The following is a 14,885-nucleotide window of genomic DNA, read 5'->3' on the forward strand; positions in this document are numbered from 1 at the left end:
CAACGCGTTGCAGCTATGAGCCTTCATCAGGGTGTATGTGACAAACACAATCAGAGTTTTTTTTTAAACAGCAATCAATTAGTCACACCGGTGGCATGCACAGACCTCCGCAGGAACGGAAGGACCAAAAACGGCAAAAAAAAAAAAAAAAGAGTTCCTTGTTTTTTGTTTTTATCCTTTATTTCCTTGGCATACGTTGATACAATTAGAATGCATAACACATCAATCGAAAATAGGGAAATTATGATAATATTACTAAATATTATTTACTTTACCAAACAAAACAGTGAGAATCAAGAAGGTAATTATGAGGATTGCATGTTGCGCTGATTTGGTAAATTTGATGTATGTATTATATGCATTAAAGTGTTAGCTATCATGAAATCAGTAACACTTTACAACAAGGTATCATTAGCTAAATTTGTTAACATGAATTCATGAAATAATAATTAACTGCACTTCTACAGCATTTATTAATCTTAGTTAATATTAATTTCAGCATTTACTAAAACATTATTAAAATCAAAAGTTGTATTTGTTAACATTAGTTAATGCACTGACTGTGACATAACATGAACAAACAATTAACAGGTGTATTATTATTATTAACAAATACAGTAACAAACGTGTTTCTCGTGGTTAGTTCATGTTAGTTTTGTAACCTTATTGTAAAGTGTTACTATGAAATCAAAGATATAAATTCCTTACAATTTAGAGTTGGACATTGACTTAAGATTTCATTTCACTAGCTGTATTTCCCCAAGCTAATAACACTTGCCTTGGGTAAAAACGAATGACATTGTCAGACTCAGAATGCGGCTGAAATAGAGTTATACTTTTATTTTAGTTAAGCATAACTTGCATGCTGCCGGAACTTTTATAGTAGCATGGTAGGATAAATGTAACTTTTCCACACAGCGCGATGATCCCGGAAAATTGCCGGGAAATATCCAGAACGCCTTCTGTGTGAACGCAAACACGACCCGGGATTGATGCCGGCATCGATGCCGGGTTGGGGACCTAGTAACATTGCCGTGTTCAGTCCCGGAACGTGCGCTGTGTGAACAAAACCCGTCATCAATGCCGTGTTGTAATGATGACGCTGAAGCCAGGATCGTTCGCCAGCTGTGAAACGGTAATGCGCAAGTTTATGATTGAATCAGAGAAAAAAATGCACAAGCGTGGAGAAATACGCTGCTCATAAGCAAACTTAAGACGCTGCTGAGACATTACAAGTCACATCGATGTCACGTGTCTTTACGGGATTTCTACGGGTTGTGTGTGAACGCGCTCTCTGATTCCGGAAAATCACTGGCGGTGTGAATGAACCAAAATCAAACGAACCCGGGTCAAATCCCGGGTCACTTTATCTGTGTATTTTCCGGAATCTCTGTGTGAAAGGGGCTAGAGAGGGGGGGCACAATACATTTTGAGACAAAAGGGGCAGGGGCTTGAGCCCTCCCCTCCCCTCCCCCCCCCCCCCCCCCCCCTAAAAAGAGAATTTTTTTTATCATAAATATAAATTGGAATATACAGATCAGAATCAAGAAATCAATAATATATTCTAAAATTTTACTTTTATCATAAATATCAATTATTTATATTAAAATTTATATTCATGATATTTTTGTTTAAAATGTAATTAAAATTAATTTAATTTCACTTATGATTTTGTTGGTTTTATCATGTCAGGATACTTTCTAGATCTGGACTGATTTCAGAGTTTAGGTTACAGTTTTCCTTCTTTCATACCTCATATATTTCAGAGTTATCTGGATTGAATTGATGATGATTCGACTCAACCTTGTTGTTTTTATCTTTTCTCAGAGCTGTCAGAACATCAGGTCTGTTCAGGAGGAGGTTTATTTACAGTAAACTGGATTAGATCGAAATAATTATGCTCATACTTTCACTGATCAAGGGTTTACAGTGTGATCAGTGGATCTGGGTTTATATATTTCACATTTATTAATAAACTGACATTTATCAATTTTACAACAAATTTTTATTGAACGATACATTTTCAACTGAAAGGTAATTTACACACACACACACACACACACTGATTTTACTGTCTATTTGAGGATTCATTACACACATTTATTCTGACATGTTATTTCACTGTAGTATTAATGTAATTAAGAGAAAATAAGATACTGATTTATCATGCAGCTCAAAGCATTATGGGTAGAATCTCTCTACAGTCTATTCTGATTCACCAACACAGTTTCACTGATGTTCTAGAATAAAACCTAAACCCAGGATAGAGCGGTTGAGTGAATGTGGTCTGGACTGTGTGGATGAGGCTCATTGTGTTTATGTCGACGCTGTAGAAGGACAGAGTTCCTGCACTGTGATCCACATACACTCCTGTTCTCCTGATGATGGACTTTACAGGGAGATCAGTCCATATGCCATTGTGTATGAATGAGTAACTGGAGGGAGAGCAGAACAAACTCCAGGACTGATTATTAAATCCAAACACACACTCATGACCCGATCCCTTCCTGCTGATGCTCTTATATGACACTGATATACACAAACCACTAAACATATATCCACTCCAATCAACCTCCCAGTAAGAGCGTCCACACACACTCTCTCTACACAACACCTGAGGACACATATCAAATCTGTCTGGATGATCAGGATACGGCTGGACTATGTCAGTGTCAGTAATCTCTCTGTTCTTCTCATCCAGACGGAGGTGTTTATTCATTGTGTTCAGATCCAGAGTGAACCGATGAGAATCTGATGGAGAGAAAACACATAAGAATCAGGAATTAGGAATCTGTTTAATATCCTGTGCAAATCATCATTATGATTATCCATCATCCAGGTCCCTCATGTCACGGATGGGTGGCTGTAATCAAGGGCCAGACGACGGAGATGATAAAGAAGACTTTAATCCAAGGAAAAACGTACAACCACATATCACATAGAACTCAAAATATTACAAGACCAGGAACAGACAGAAACAGAGGGTTTAAATACATAGCAAACAAGAGGAACTAACAAAACTAATTAACACAACACACCGGAAACGAGGAACCTAATTAGTAACCTAGGAGACAAACAGGTAGGGAACAGAGGAGAACTGATAAACAGACTAGAAGTTTAACAAACTCAGACATGAACATATCACAATCAAACATAACCCTGACACCTCACACCCCCCTCTTAATAAAACATCTTCCCTGAATATTAATGTTGGTTATTATTCAGTTTATTATAATTAGGCCTATTATTATATTTACATTATTTATATTTACATTATTCAAATGGTAGAACGAATTTACCTTTAATTTTATCTTTTTTAAAAGAAACTGATACATTAATTTAGCAAGGATCCATTAAATTGATTCACCAATAAGTGTAATAATATGGTTTACAAAGTTTTGAAGCATTGCAGGCCTATTGTTGGGGATTTTCAGTGTTTTCAGCCTTAGGTGATCTTAAGCTTTTTAAATTTCCATCTGTTGACTCAAAAATTAAAGAGAATTGATACAAAATCCTGTTAAGGATAAAAACATAGTGGAATAGTTTTTTACAGAAGAGGTTTCAGTTTGTTCTTCCTTTCCTGAAACTCTTGAAATTTTTGTTGTTTTTTTACTACTGTGATGTTACCTCTAAAACTTGGATCAATGTTTTTAATTGGCTTTCAGTGAAAAATGATCATATTTAGGTTACACTTTATTTTAAGGTGATGCAGTGACATTGTACTTACTCTAGTAAGTACTGAGTAATATCTACTGAGTAATATCTAGTAAGTACTGAGTAATATCAATTAACTACATGTACTTACTATAGAGTTACTTGTAATTATGCACAATTTACTGTTATTACTATAGTAAGTACATGTAGTAACGTGTAACCACGTCACCTTAAAATAAAGTGTTACCCATATTTATCCCTTAGTTTTAGTTATCCTGTTTTTGAAGAATATGTTGAATCCCTCCAGGATGCTGAGAATCAGCAGCTCCAAGTCAGAGGCCATGGTTCTCAGTCGGAAAAGGGTGGCTTGCCCACTTCAGGTTGGTGGAGAGTTCCTGCCTCAAGTGGAGGAGTTCAAGTATCTTGGGGTCTTGTTCACGAGTGAGGGAAGGATGCAACGGGAGATTGACAGACGGATCGGTGCAGCTTCTGCAGTATGTGGTCAATGTACCGGTCTGTCATGGTGAAGAAAGAGCTGAGCCGCAAGGAAAAGCTCTCGATTTACTGGTCGATCTACATTCCTACTCTCACCTATGGTGATGAGCTGTGGGTCATGACCGAAAGGACAAGATCCCGGATACAGGCGGCCGAAATGAGCTTTCTCCGCAGGGTGGCTGGGCGATCCCTTAGAGATAGGGTGAGAAGCTCGGTCACTCGGGAGGAGCTCAGAGTAGAGCCGCTGCTCCTCCACATCGAGAGGGGTCAGTTGAGGTGGCTCGGGCATCTTTTCCGGATGCCTCCTGGACGCCTTCCAGAGGAGGTGTTCCTGGCGCGTCCCACCGGGAGGAGACCCCAGGGAAGACCTAGGACACGCTGGAGGGACTATGTCTCCCGGCTGGCCTGGGAACGCCTCGGTGTCCCCCTGGAAGAGCTGGAGGAAGTGTCTAGGGAGAGGGAGGTCTGGGCATCTCTGCTTAGACTGCTGCCCCCGCGACCCGGCCCCGGATAAGCGGAAGAAGATGGATGTTGAATCCCCACTTTAGGACTGTCCTGATTTACATCTTTGTTAAAGTCACAAGTTCATTTCAAATCTTGCTTTTTTGAATGTCAGTAAGTATGATATATTTGTGCTCTCTTTCCCACTTTGTAAATGTGCAGTACAATTTTTAAAACGACAATAAAGACATTTAAAATGCTAATAAACATTTCTATTTTAAATCATTTAAAATAACTTACATTTCTATTTTTCATTTCATATTTCTATTTCAATCTTTCTGTTCATCAAAAAGTCCAGATAAAAACACCTCCATACATTCCAGATTATTATTTTACATTTTAAAATATATTAATATAGAAAACAGTTCTTTTAATTAGTAACAATATTCCACAATATTACTGTTTTTACTGTATTTTTTATCAAATAAATGAAGTCTTCTTTCAAAACCATTAAAAGAAAAAAAAAACTTACAGACCCCAAACTTTTTATCGGGTGTATATTATAGATTTACAATATATATTTTGGTGCATATTATTATTATTATTTTTCACCTATATAAGTGTTAAATAACCTTAACTTAACTTAAATAACTTTAGAAATCTGGCACTGAAACCTTTATTTATGTAGATTAACTTGGACATGCATATCTTAAAATATATCAGTGCCATTGTTTTGTCTCAAGATGCACACCAGTAATGTTTTTTTTCTAAGGTACCTTTATAAAAGCTACCTAAATGCCCTAATTGAACTAAGGCTTAATCCTGGCTTAATCTTAGCTCTGTCTGTGAAACCAGGTCTACAAGTTTCATCTCGTAAATCTTTGGCATTTATGCGCCTTTAAAAAAGATATTGCTTCCAGCGCCCCTGATGTTCTCTGGACACCCCGTTGAAAAAACGGTCATTTACATCATCAACTCTAAATCTCTTCTGTCATGTTTTCTTTCACCTTCTCCAGGAAGAACATGAACACACTCAGTGAGTTTCTCTGCTTTTTTTCTTAGTGACTTACACTGTAGGAAGTCTTTCCTGGTTCTGGGAACAAAGTTGGTGAAAGTGACTGTGGAACAGAAATGAAGAGTGTGATTATCATGTCAAGAGAAAATTATCCCTGCATCCGTTCCTAAGACATTTATAATATTATGTTCTACATGATCTGAGATGATGGGGGATCATTTCTGAGAGCAGAATCTCCAGGACTTTACCTCTGTCAGAGATCTTCTTCAGCTCCTCTTTACAGAAATCCTCCAGTTTGTCTTTCAGCTGACGGACAGATTCTCTCACGCCATCAAAAGAGGAGAGAGAACTAAAGGGATTGTCATTTACGTCTGTAGATTCAGGAGGAGCTGAGAGAGACTGGAAACTCTACAGAAAACAGAAATCAGAGCTCATCACCTCCACACTTCATCAATAACCTGCACTACTGTCAGATTTGTGCGGATCTTGTTGATCTTTAATAACTCTCCTCAATCCAGCACTTTCACAGCATCAGCTTCATTCTTCTCATATTCATTATATCATGTTAGAGCTATAAGTTCTAGTGTTTGACACTTACACTATATCTGAACCTTTGCTCATTCTGCTGACATGAAATGTTTCTCTGTGAGTCTCTTGCTCAAGTCCACTATGATCCTGTTCTTCTAGATCTCTGTTACCTGCAGGAAATAGATGTGATCCTGTGTGTGTGAAAGCTGCTCCAGCTCAGCGTCTCTCCTCCTCAGATCATTGATCTCCTGCTCCAGTCGCTCCAGTCGTCCTTCAGCTCGACTCACTGCAGTCTTTTCCTGATCTCTGATCCGCTGTGTCGCCTCAGAGCGGCTTTTCTCAATGGAGCGGATGAGCTCAGTGAAGATCTTCTCACTGTCCTCCACTGCTGTCTGTGCAGAGCGCTGTTACACACACATCACAATCACACAGTGAGCTTCAGTGAGTCCTGACTGAGACTTCTCAAACTTCTCTTCTTCTCCACACTCACCTTATGAGACGCGACAGCCTCTCTCAGCTGCTGAAGATCTTTCTCTCTCTGCTGGATCCTCTGCTGGAACGACCTCTGCGTCTCCTTCAGCTGGTGCCAAATGACAAACCAACGACAGGAGAAACATCACACAAATCATCAGGTAAACAGATATGAGTCCAGTATCAGTGAAGTGGTGAGACTGAGGGGTTAAAGATCTTACATGGTAAGGTTATTTTCATCAATTTATTTAATCAATTTAATAGGGATAGTTCACCCAGAAATGTAAATTCTTTCATTGTTTACTCATGTAATGGAGGTATTTTTCTCTATGGGGACTTTTATTTTGACGGATTTTTTTTTGATGCAAAGACGTCTGGGAAGAAGAAGAGTGAGCAGTGTTATGAGGCAGACACGCCATGATCGCGGTACGAGAAGTCGAATTTTTTTTCGCTCAAGCTGTAATGTAAGACAGTGGTGCACAGTCAGATTAAGTTTCGTGAGTTTAGTGTACATTAACATCAGGGACGTGCGGTCAGGGTAGGCAGGGTAGGCAGTGCCTCACCAAAGGAAATGTTGACATTACATTTATTAATTCCAAGAACTTTATTAATTCACCACATTATTAATTGCATTTATTTTATTCCAAATATACATTTTTGTAACAAAAATTTTCAGGAATACACATATAATATACTAATTTTGCCATTGTTTGCTCCTAAAACCATTGTTTCATGCAGGAAATGCAAGGCCATGGCCATTGAGGCAGAGGTTAGCAGTGCCTCTTTTGTCCATAGAACGTAGTTTACGTAGGTTTGCGCATGCGCAGTCAGTTCTCATGCTGTCTTGAATGATCAAGATTGAGGCAGAGACCGAGCTTGCTTCATGTCACGTGATCCACTCGCTCTCACTCAATCCGCGCTTCCCGATCTAGCGGCGCCTAGCGTTGGCTGTCAACAGGCCCGGGGTGAGTAATCGGGAGAATTCCCGGTGGGCCGCTTCACTTTTGGGCCGGTCGAGGATTTTCTTTTTTCACATTTGTCACGTTAGTTACATTAGGCTACACACGTTCGGACGTTCCGCATTCTGACACCGCAGCGCGCAGCCTCTGCATAGGTTGTACCATGTGAGGGAGTTCTCCCCTCCCCTCCTATAGAGTTGGTTGGGCCCATAGCCCGTCTTTTCCAAAACGTTTTCTCAGGAGTAGGCTACCGCGGCACCGCCGGCGCCTACCGATAGCTGGGCCGGCCCTACCATAACGCGTCAGGGAGGATGGGTGGGAGGAAGAGGCCAGGAGGTATGGAAGCTTGTTTCCGCCACAGAATAAAACATTTTAAAAGATAATTGCGACTTTTTATCTCACAATTGCGAGTTTACATCTCGCAATTCTGTCATTATTTCTCAGAATTGCGTGAAATAAAGTCGCAATTGTGTGTTATAAAGTCAGAATTGCGAGATATAAAGTCAGAATTGCGTGAAATAAAGTCGCAATTGCATGTTATAAAGTCAGAATTGCAAGATATAAAGTCAGAATTGTGTGAAATAAAGTCGCAATTGCTTCTTATAAAGTCTAAGTGAATTATTATTTAACCTTTACATTATTTGTTGAACCATGGCATTAATACAAACTACAATAGTGATTAGGCTGCTTGTCGGTTCGCTGACACCGCGCCGCCTCCCTCTCTTAACGTTACTGTGTCCCGCACAAAACATTTGTTTGTTGTATAAGTCATAAGATAGATGTGTCCATTAATTTGATTATTAGATTTGATTATGCATTAGCCTCACATATGACTGACTTTGCTGTATGCAGGCAGCGATGTGATGATGCCTGATATGAACTTGGGTTGCTACATTAACTGAATGAATATAAACATTTATGCCACATTGATAGGTCACAGCCTACCCATGACAAGATTTCACCGCACGTTACTGATTAACATTGTTGTGTGAAACTGGAGACGCAGTTAAAGCAGAAATTTGGTTGATTGCGTCATCGAACAGAGAACGGTGCTGAGAGCACGAGAGAGAGTTGCGTGAGAGCCGTGAGTTTCATTCAGAACACTGTTGTTTTTTTGGCGTTATTCTGACTCTAAGAATATTTGTGCGTTGTACTGAGTCTTGATTTTTTTCTGTGAATCATTTAAGTGCACTTGTTAGTGCGCGAGAATGCATATGTGAGCTGAACGATCGGTTTTGAAGGAGTGATTAGTTGTTGTTTTTTGTAACGAGACTGACGATCGTCCATGATCAAGATTTGTTCTTGAGAGACATTTTTTTTGTGATTCAGATCATTCGATCTATTCGTGCCGCGTGCGAGCTGAGCTGAGCTGTGCCATTTTGTTCCAGAAAGTTCCTGAGTTTTTTCCTGGGCCACGCTGAAAAATAAATGAGTAATTGTTAAAATTAAGACATTTGACTTCTTTTTTAACTTACCTCGGGATAGGGGCGCCTCACTTGCACTATTGGGATTAGGTGGGTGGGGATGTGAATTTGAGTTTTTTCATCACATGCACTTCAAGAAGCTACCGTATCGACATACTCACCTGAAGCCTACACTACCTATTCCTCTAGTATATCCTAAAATAGTGTAAGGTAAAACATATACACATAACGTGTATATTGAGGCTCAAAGCACTGGAGTGGAGACTAACATCCTTTCACTTTTAAAGCGGGGCTCAGTAGTTTCGGGATTTCTTCGCTGTATTCTCGCTTTTTGCTCGCAGGTTTCTCTCTAGAGCTCCCCCACAGCTTCGGAATAGAAATTTGACAACACTGTTGTAAAAACTCGTTGGCGATTCTCAGACACCAGAGGCTAGCAGATCAACGACATCAAAGCAGATGGGACATTCTTTAAAACGTCTTCTTCATTCGGGTTCGAACAGCGTGAGGGAGCGCAATAATGACAGCATTTTAGCAGATTTCTTTTGGCCGTAAAACAATTGTTTACATCGCGAGACCTGATATCACGCGAGACTTCCTGACGCGGCGGCCCAAAGTTGCAAGTGCGTATTTTCCGCTCACGGGCACCAGGGGGGTGCGAAACGACCACTATTCAACCCCAACTATGTAATATAACCATACCAATGACTCCGAAGCTGTTCAGTTAAGGTAAAAAAGTTACTTAGATCACCTTTAAGTCTTCCAGGGTAATGTTTTAATTTTACCCTACGAGGTGAGACTTACAGTCCCGTTACACTCATCCTCATGTCTTTCCAAACTTGTATGATTTTCTCTTGCATAACACAAAAGAATGCATTATGAATAATGTCTCTGTTTCTAGGGCTAAAACCGCGTTCAGACAGAGAGGGTGAAAACAGAAATTAAATATGTAAATATATTATAGTAGACTCATAAACAAAATGATGAGCCTGTAAATGAGTATTATGAGACTCCAAGTTCATACCTGTTTCTCTGTCCACTGTGCTTCAGCTGATACAGTGTTGTGGTTTTTATGTTCATCCATCGTACACAGCACACATATACACTTCTGGTCAGTGCGGCAGAAAACATCAAGGAGCTTGTCGTGTTTCTGACAGATCATCTCCTGCAGTCGTCCAGTGGCATCAGTCACTTTATGTGGCTTACGTGAGTGAAATTCCTCATGACGGTCGAGATGAGTTTGACAGTAAGAGTTCAGACACACCAGACAGGACTTGACAGCTATGTGTTTTCTTCCAGTACAGACGTCACACTGCACATCTCCAGCTCCAGCGTAACAGTCAGCAGGAAGTTTACTCTTCTTCAGTTTCTCCACCACTTCAGCCAGAATGGTGTTTTTAGCTAAAGCAGGTCTTGGACTGAAGGTCTGTCTGCACTGAGGACAGCTGTAGACTCTCATCTGATCCTCCTGATCCCAGCAGCCTGTAATACAGATCTTACAGTAACTGTGTCCACAGGGAATGGTCACTGGATCCTTCAGGAGATTCAGACACACTGAACACAGGAACTCATCCTGAGTAATTCTGGCTTCTGCCATTTTACTGCATGAATACAGAGACACAAACACACAACAGCTCAACTACACTTCAGTTTCTCTTTCCCTGAACTGAAACTGTTTCTTGTTTCCTGGTTCTGTGTTTAAGTGCCGTGTGCAAAACAGGCGTGTCTGTAAAGCAGCTTCCTCACTCCTGGTCCCACACACATTGTGTTTAATCAGTCTCAGACACACACTCAAAGAATAGAAGTTACTGAGAAGCAAGACAGCACCCTTAATAGTTCAGTAATTCTGTTTCATAAATACTTCACTGGTACTGCAGGACTGAAAACTGTGTCCAGTTCATTATAGGGCTGGGACGATACACCTCCTAATTTGATACTATCACGATACTTGGGTGCCGATACAATATGTATTGCGATTTTTAAGAATTGCGATTCTACAAGTACTGCGATTCGATTTTGCAATGTATTGCGATTGTTCTATTATTATTTTTAATACTAGACCCTGGGGAACAGTTGAATCATACACTAATACAGACTGTACATGATGTATAAGATGAGTCATATTTACAAAACCAATTCATCACAAGTCATGGCAGCAAGTCTGTTTTCAATGGTAATGATTTGAGTTAGATTGAAGTTATTTTAATCTTTCTTACTGTTTTTCAGTAATAATAGGAGGACGTGTACACGTATAGAGCTCATAGACCACAAATGTAAAGTGAATCACTCACATTTAATGTTTGCTCCTTGCAAAGTAAATGTTTTTTTTATTTTATTGCTGTTTCATAATTAATTGATAGAAATGAATGGTACTCATAATTTTCAAATCAGAAGTAGATGTTGGGTTTAATATTAACACAAAATATATTTTTGTTTAGGAATCATATTGTATTTTTCTTAATTCGATGCATGACATGCAGAGGTGTAAATCCAAGTTCAGTAAGTAAAAGTCCTTAATATTTTGTTCCAATCACCTGGATTTGCTAATTAGCACAGTTTTTCAGCCAGGAGACAGAACTAATTAGTGAAATCAGCTGGCTGAGTTCATGGGTGGAATAAACATTTGGTTGGACTTTTACTTTCTGACCCCTGGACTTTACACCTCTGATGACATGTACAGATGGTGGACAACCAGAATGCCTATTACCGCCGCGCCAGCCGCCGCGGCGAAATCACCGCGGCGAAAATAAACCAGCCGCATTTCAAAGTCGTTCCCGAAATGACCGCCAGGTGGCGCAAAGGGACATTGTGCAAAACAGCAGCAATTGCCGTATTTTAAAATGTAAGTGGGTTAAATATAAAACCCTAAGCCTAATAGGCATATTTTTCATATATATAAATAGGCCTATAAGGCTACAACAGAATAGAACCAAAGATAGAATCAATTTTAGAACTGAAAAAATAAAATCAAAAGTTAAAAATAGAGACGATATTAGGAGCAATGACGCTGAATATTTTTACTATTCTATTGAGGAATTAGATAAATGAAGAGCTCTCGTGAGTGATACAATTGCATAGTAATTTATAGTGATTTCAAAAGCAGTCCTTAAAAAAAAAAAATACATGGAGTAGTGTGGCATAATTTTTGAGAGATTACTCGGAACGCGTTTTAGTTAAGATCCTGGTTTCAATGGCCTTAATGTATATAGGCTAGGCTACTGCTTTAAAAAAATGTCACAACGCGTTTTGAGATTGTTTTGAATTAAACATTGAAGTTTAAAATGTAGTGTTTTGGCACACCAGGCCGAGTGGCGTTACGCATTGTTCAAAAATCAGGTTTTATTCTGGCATGTTGAATTGGCGTTAGATTTTTTTATTTATTTTTTTATTAGATTTAGATTTTAGATTTCGTTAGATTTTTTTTCTCATAACAGCTAAAATAACTTAATATATGCCTTGTCTTAATATGACCTACTTAATATAGGCAATAGGCATATAATAGCCTATATAATAAATTAGCAAAACTTGGCCACTAAATATTTAATTTTCAATTATTTTAATTATCACAATTAAAGTTTTAATTTTATTAAATTGAACAAGCGCAACAATCAGCATTTAATCAAATATTCTAAAAGATGTATTATTAATAATAATGTTATTTCAACATAATATTTCGTTTTTTCGACATAATGTGTGCGTGCAACAAGCAAGATGTGTATTTGTAAATCCGGTGATGCGTGCATTGATTTTTATCAATAAACTAGTGTTTTCTGACAGTGTCGACTGCAAAGATGAAGTTGACGATCGCCATATTTGTAGTGAACGCACCTAGAGAGAAATGCACATAAAGACATAATCAGAGAGTAGCCTTTTTCTTTTCGTTTTGAATTATTTCGTTTGAAGACATTTCAAGCTTTGTGTATTTGATGTATTTATCATGTCTGTGTGAGGCATACGCTGAGTTTCGTTAAGTTAGGAGGATGAGATGCGCTCCAGCTGACGTGCAATGCAAGTGACCGCGCGGGCGCCTCCATGATTAGTGTCTGTTATATTTGCTTCTCTTACTTATTAAATCCAGGCAATTGGTTGATGAAAATTGATTAAAATTAAGATACAATTTATAGAAAACGAAATTCACTTTAAAGAAAGGTTTTCTACTAAACAAAACTTAATGAAGTGGTCAAAATCATGTCTGACCCACTCCATATCCATCTCTCGATATAATGCATCCTATCTTACTCGTGCTGTTCACTTTTCATATTCAACATAGATGGAAAAAAATAACATTATAATATTCTAACAAATATGATACTAAATGAGATTATGTAATGGCTACAACAGTATAGTAGGCCTATAGACTATATTTGTACAAATTGCTGCACATTAATTTAATTAAATGAAACCTTGTAACGAATTCACATTGTAGGGTAGACTGTGTACAGTTGAGACACCTTAAATAACTTGCGTTCGCAGCAAGCACAAGTTGTGATTTTTGCTGTGCACTTGCATATTAGTGTCAGCTGGGAAGGAAATATAGAGACCAGACCTCTTGGAACTTTAATTGAATACATAGCGTTGGTAAAGCATACTGAAATTACATCCCTACAAATTTATTAGGCCCTACTGAAAATAAATGTATCAAATTTAAGCCATTTAGCCTAAATGTTAGGCCTGTAAGCCCTTTGCTTTTATACATAGCCTATAAAGGACTCTTATAGCCGACTTTGTGTTAATTTAATTTGTAGAGGATTTTTTTAACTCAAACATTAACACTGAAATAAATGAAACTAAATTATTGTAAATTTTTTGGCACACCACGACGAGTGGCGCTATGCATTGTTCTAAAGCCAGGTTTTATTCTGGCATGTTGAATTAGTGTTCGACAAACACGGCGGCGCGTTCATTTGAATGAAGAGCGCTTCTCGCTCGTGTGAGCGAACACACACTGGAACGTTAGGCCATGTCGCAACGAGTGAATCGTGGCCGAGTGGTTGAACTTACGTTACGATCATTTAGATGACACGGGTTCGAATCCCGAACTAACTTGGACTACTGATATTTTTATATTAGCCTATTAATGCATTTTATAGTCTATTGTTGATGCAGAGAGATTTGTCTAGTTCTAAAACATAGTTTTTTGCTTATAGCCTATTTACAAAATAAAATCACCATGCATTTCCATTTTACACTAACGAGGAACAAATATTATACAATGACTTTACTTCTGTAGCCTATAATAATTCCAATCGTAATTTCAAAAGCAGTTCTGTTAAAAAAAAAAAAATATATATATATATATATATATATATATGACGTTTAAACGACAAACAATAAAATCAGAACCAGTATTCTGTTGCGTTCATGGTTTCAGTGGCAGTAATGCATCCACGGCTTTTCAAAATGTCACAAAGTGTTTTGAGATTGTTTTGAATGAAATATTGAAGTTTATAATTAAGTGTTTTGGCACACCACGACGAGTGGCAAACTCTTTGTTTTGTTTTGCAAACTCAGCTAGCCTGTGGGGGGTTTGGAGAAGGCAATAGTTGCTTTATCGTGGGGGTGCAGGACAGAGGTGTTAATGTTCCGTCTTTCATATGGAGAGTGTCGGAGCCAGCCTGATGAGCAGGCAAAGGCAAAATCTTTAAAGTCTCTAAAAAAGGATTAATCTCAAAATCTCCAAAAGTCCATAGCCCATGTACAGTAGGCCCTATATCTTATTAAATTATATATTGTAGTTTTATTGATTGTATTTAAAGGTTTTCCACACACAATTTCAATTTAGCAGATACAGAGCTCTTTAATTCGCGACCCACCTCGTCTTATTGTAAGGTGAATTCAGCAAGGCATGTTGTATCTTTGAAGGAACAAAAGCTATTTGTTACAGTTTTTTCTTTCGTGATT

The 14,885-nt window shown here is 38.5% G+C and overlaps 2 protein-coding genes across 2 annotated transcripts in view; both read right to left on the reverse strand.

Moving 5' to 3' along the window:
- LOC311289282 (uncharacterized protein) overlaps positions 1-14,885 on the reverse strand; it is a 333,082-nt gene that overhangs the window by 142,580 nt on the left and 175,617 nt on the right. The window lies entirely within an intron of this gene.
- On the reverse strand, positions 1,836-10,660 carry LOC311289278 (tripartite motif-containing protein 16-like). The gene is made up of 6 exons (XM_084407118.1): positions 10,009-10,660; positions 6,624-6,713; positions 6,304-6,537; positions 5,854-6,013; positions 5,661-5,708; positions 1,836-2,751 (listed from the first exon to the last, which is right to left on the reverse strand). The coding sequence occupies exons 1-6, from the start codon at positions 10,579-10,581 to the stop codon at positions 2,216-2,218; spliced, it is 1,641 nt and encodes a 546-aa protein (XP_084263244.1). The 5' UTR covers positions 10,582-10,660; the 3' UTR covers positions 1,836-2,215.

Source organism: Rutilus rutilus (genome assembly GCF_951802725.1).
Source record: "Rutilus rutilus genome assembly, chromosome: 4".
In the NCBI taxonomy this organism is placed as follows: Eukaryota; Metazoa; Chordata; class Actinopteri; order Cypriniformes; family Leuciscidae; genus Rutilus; species Rutilus rutilus.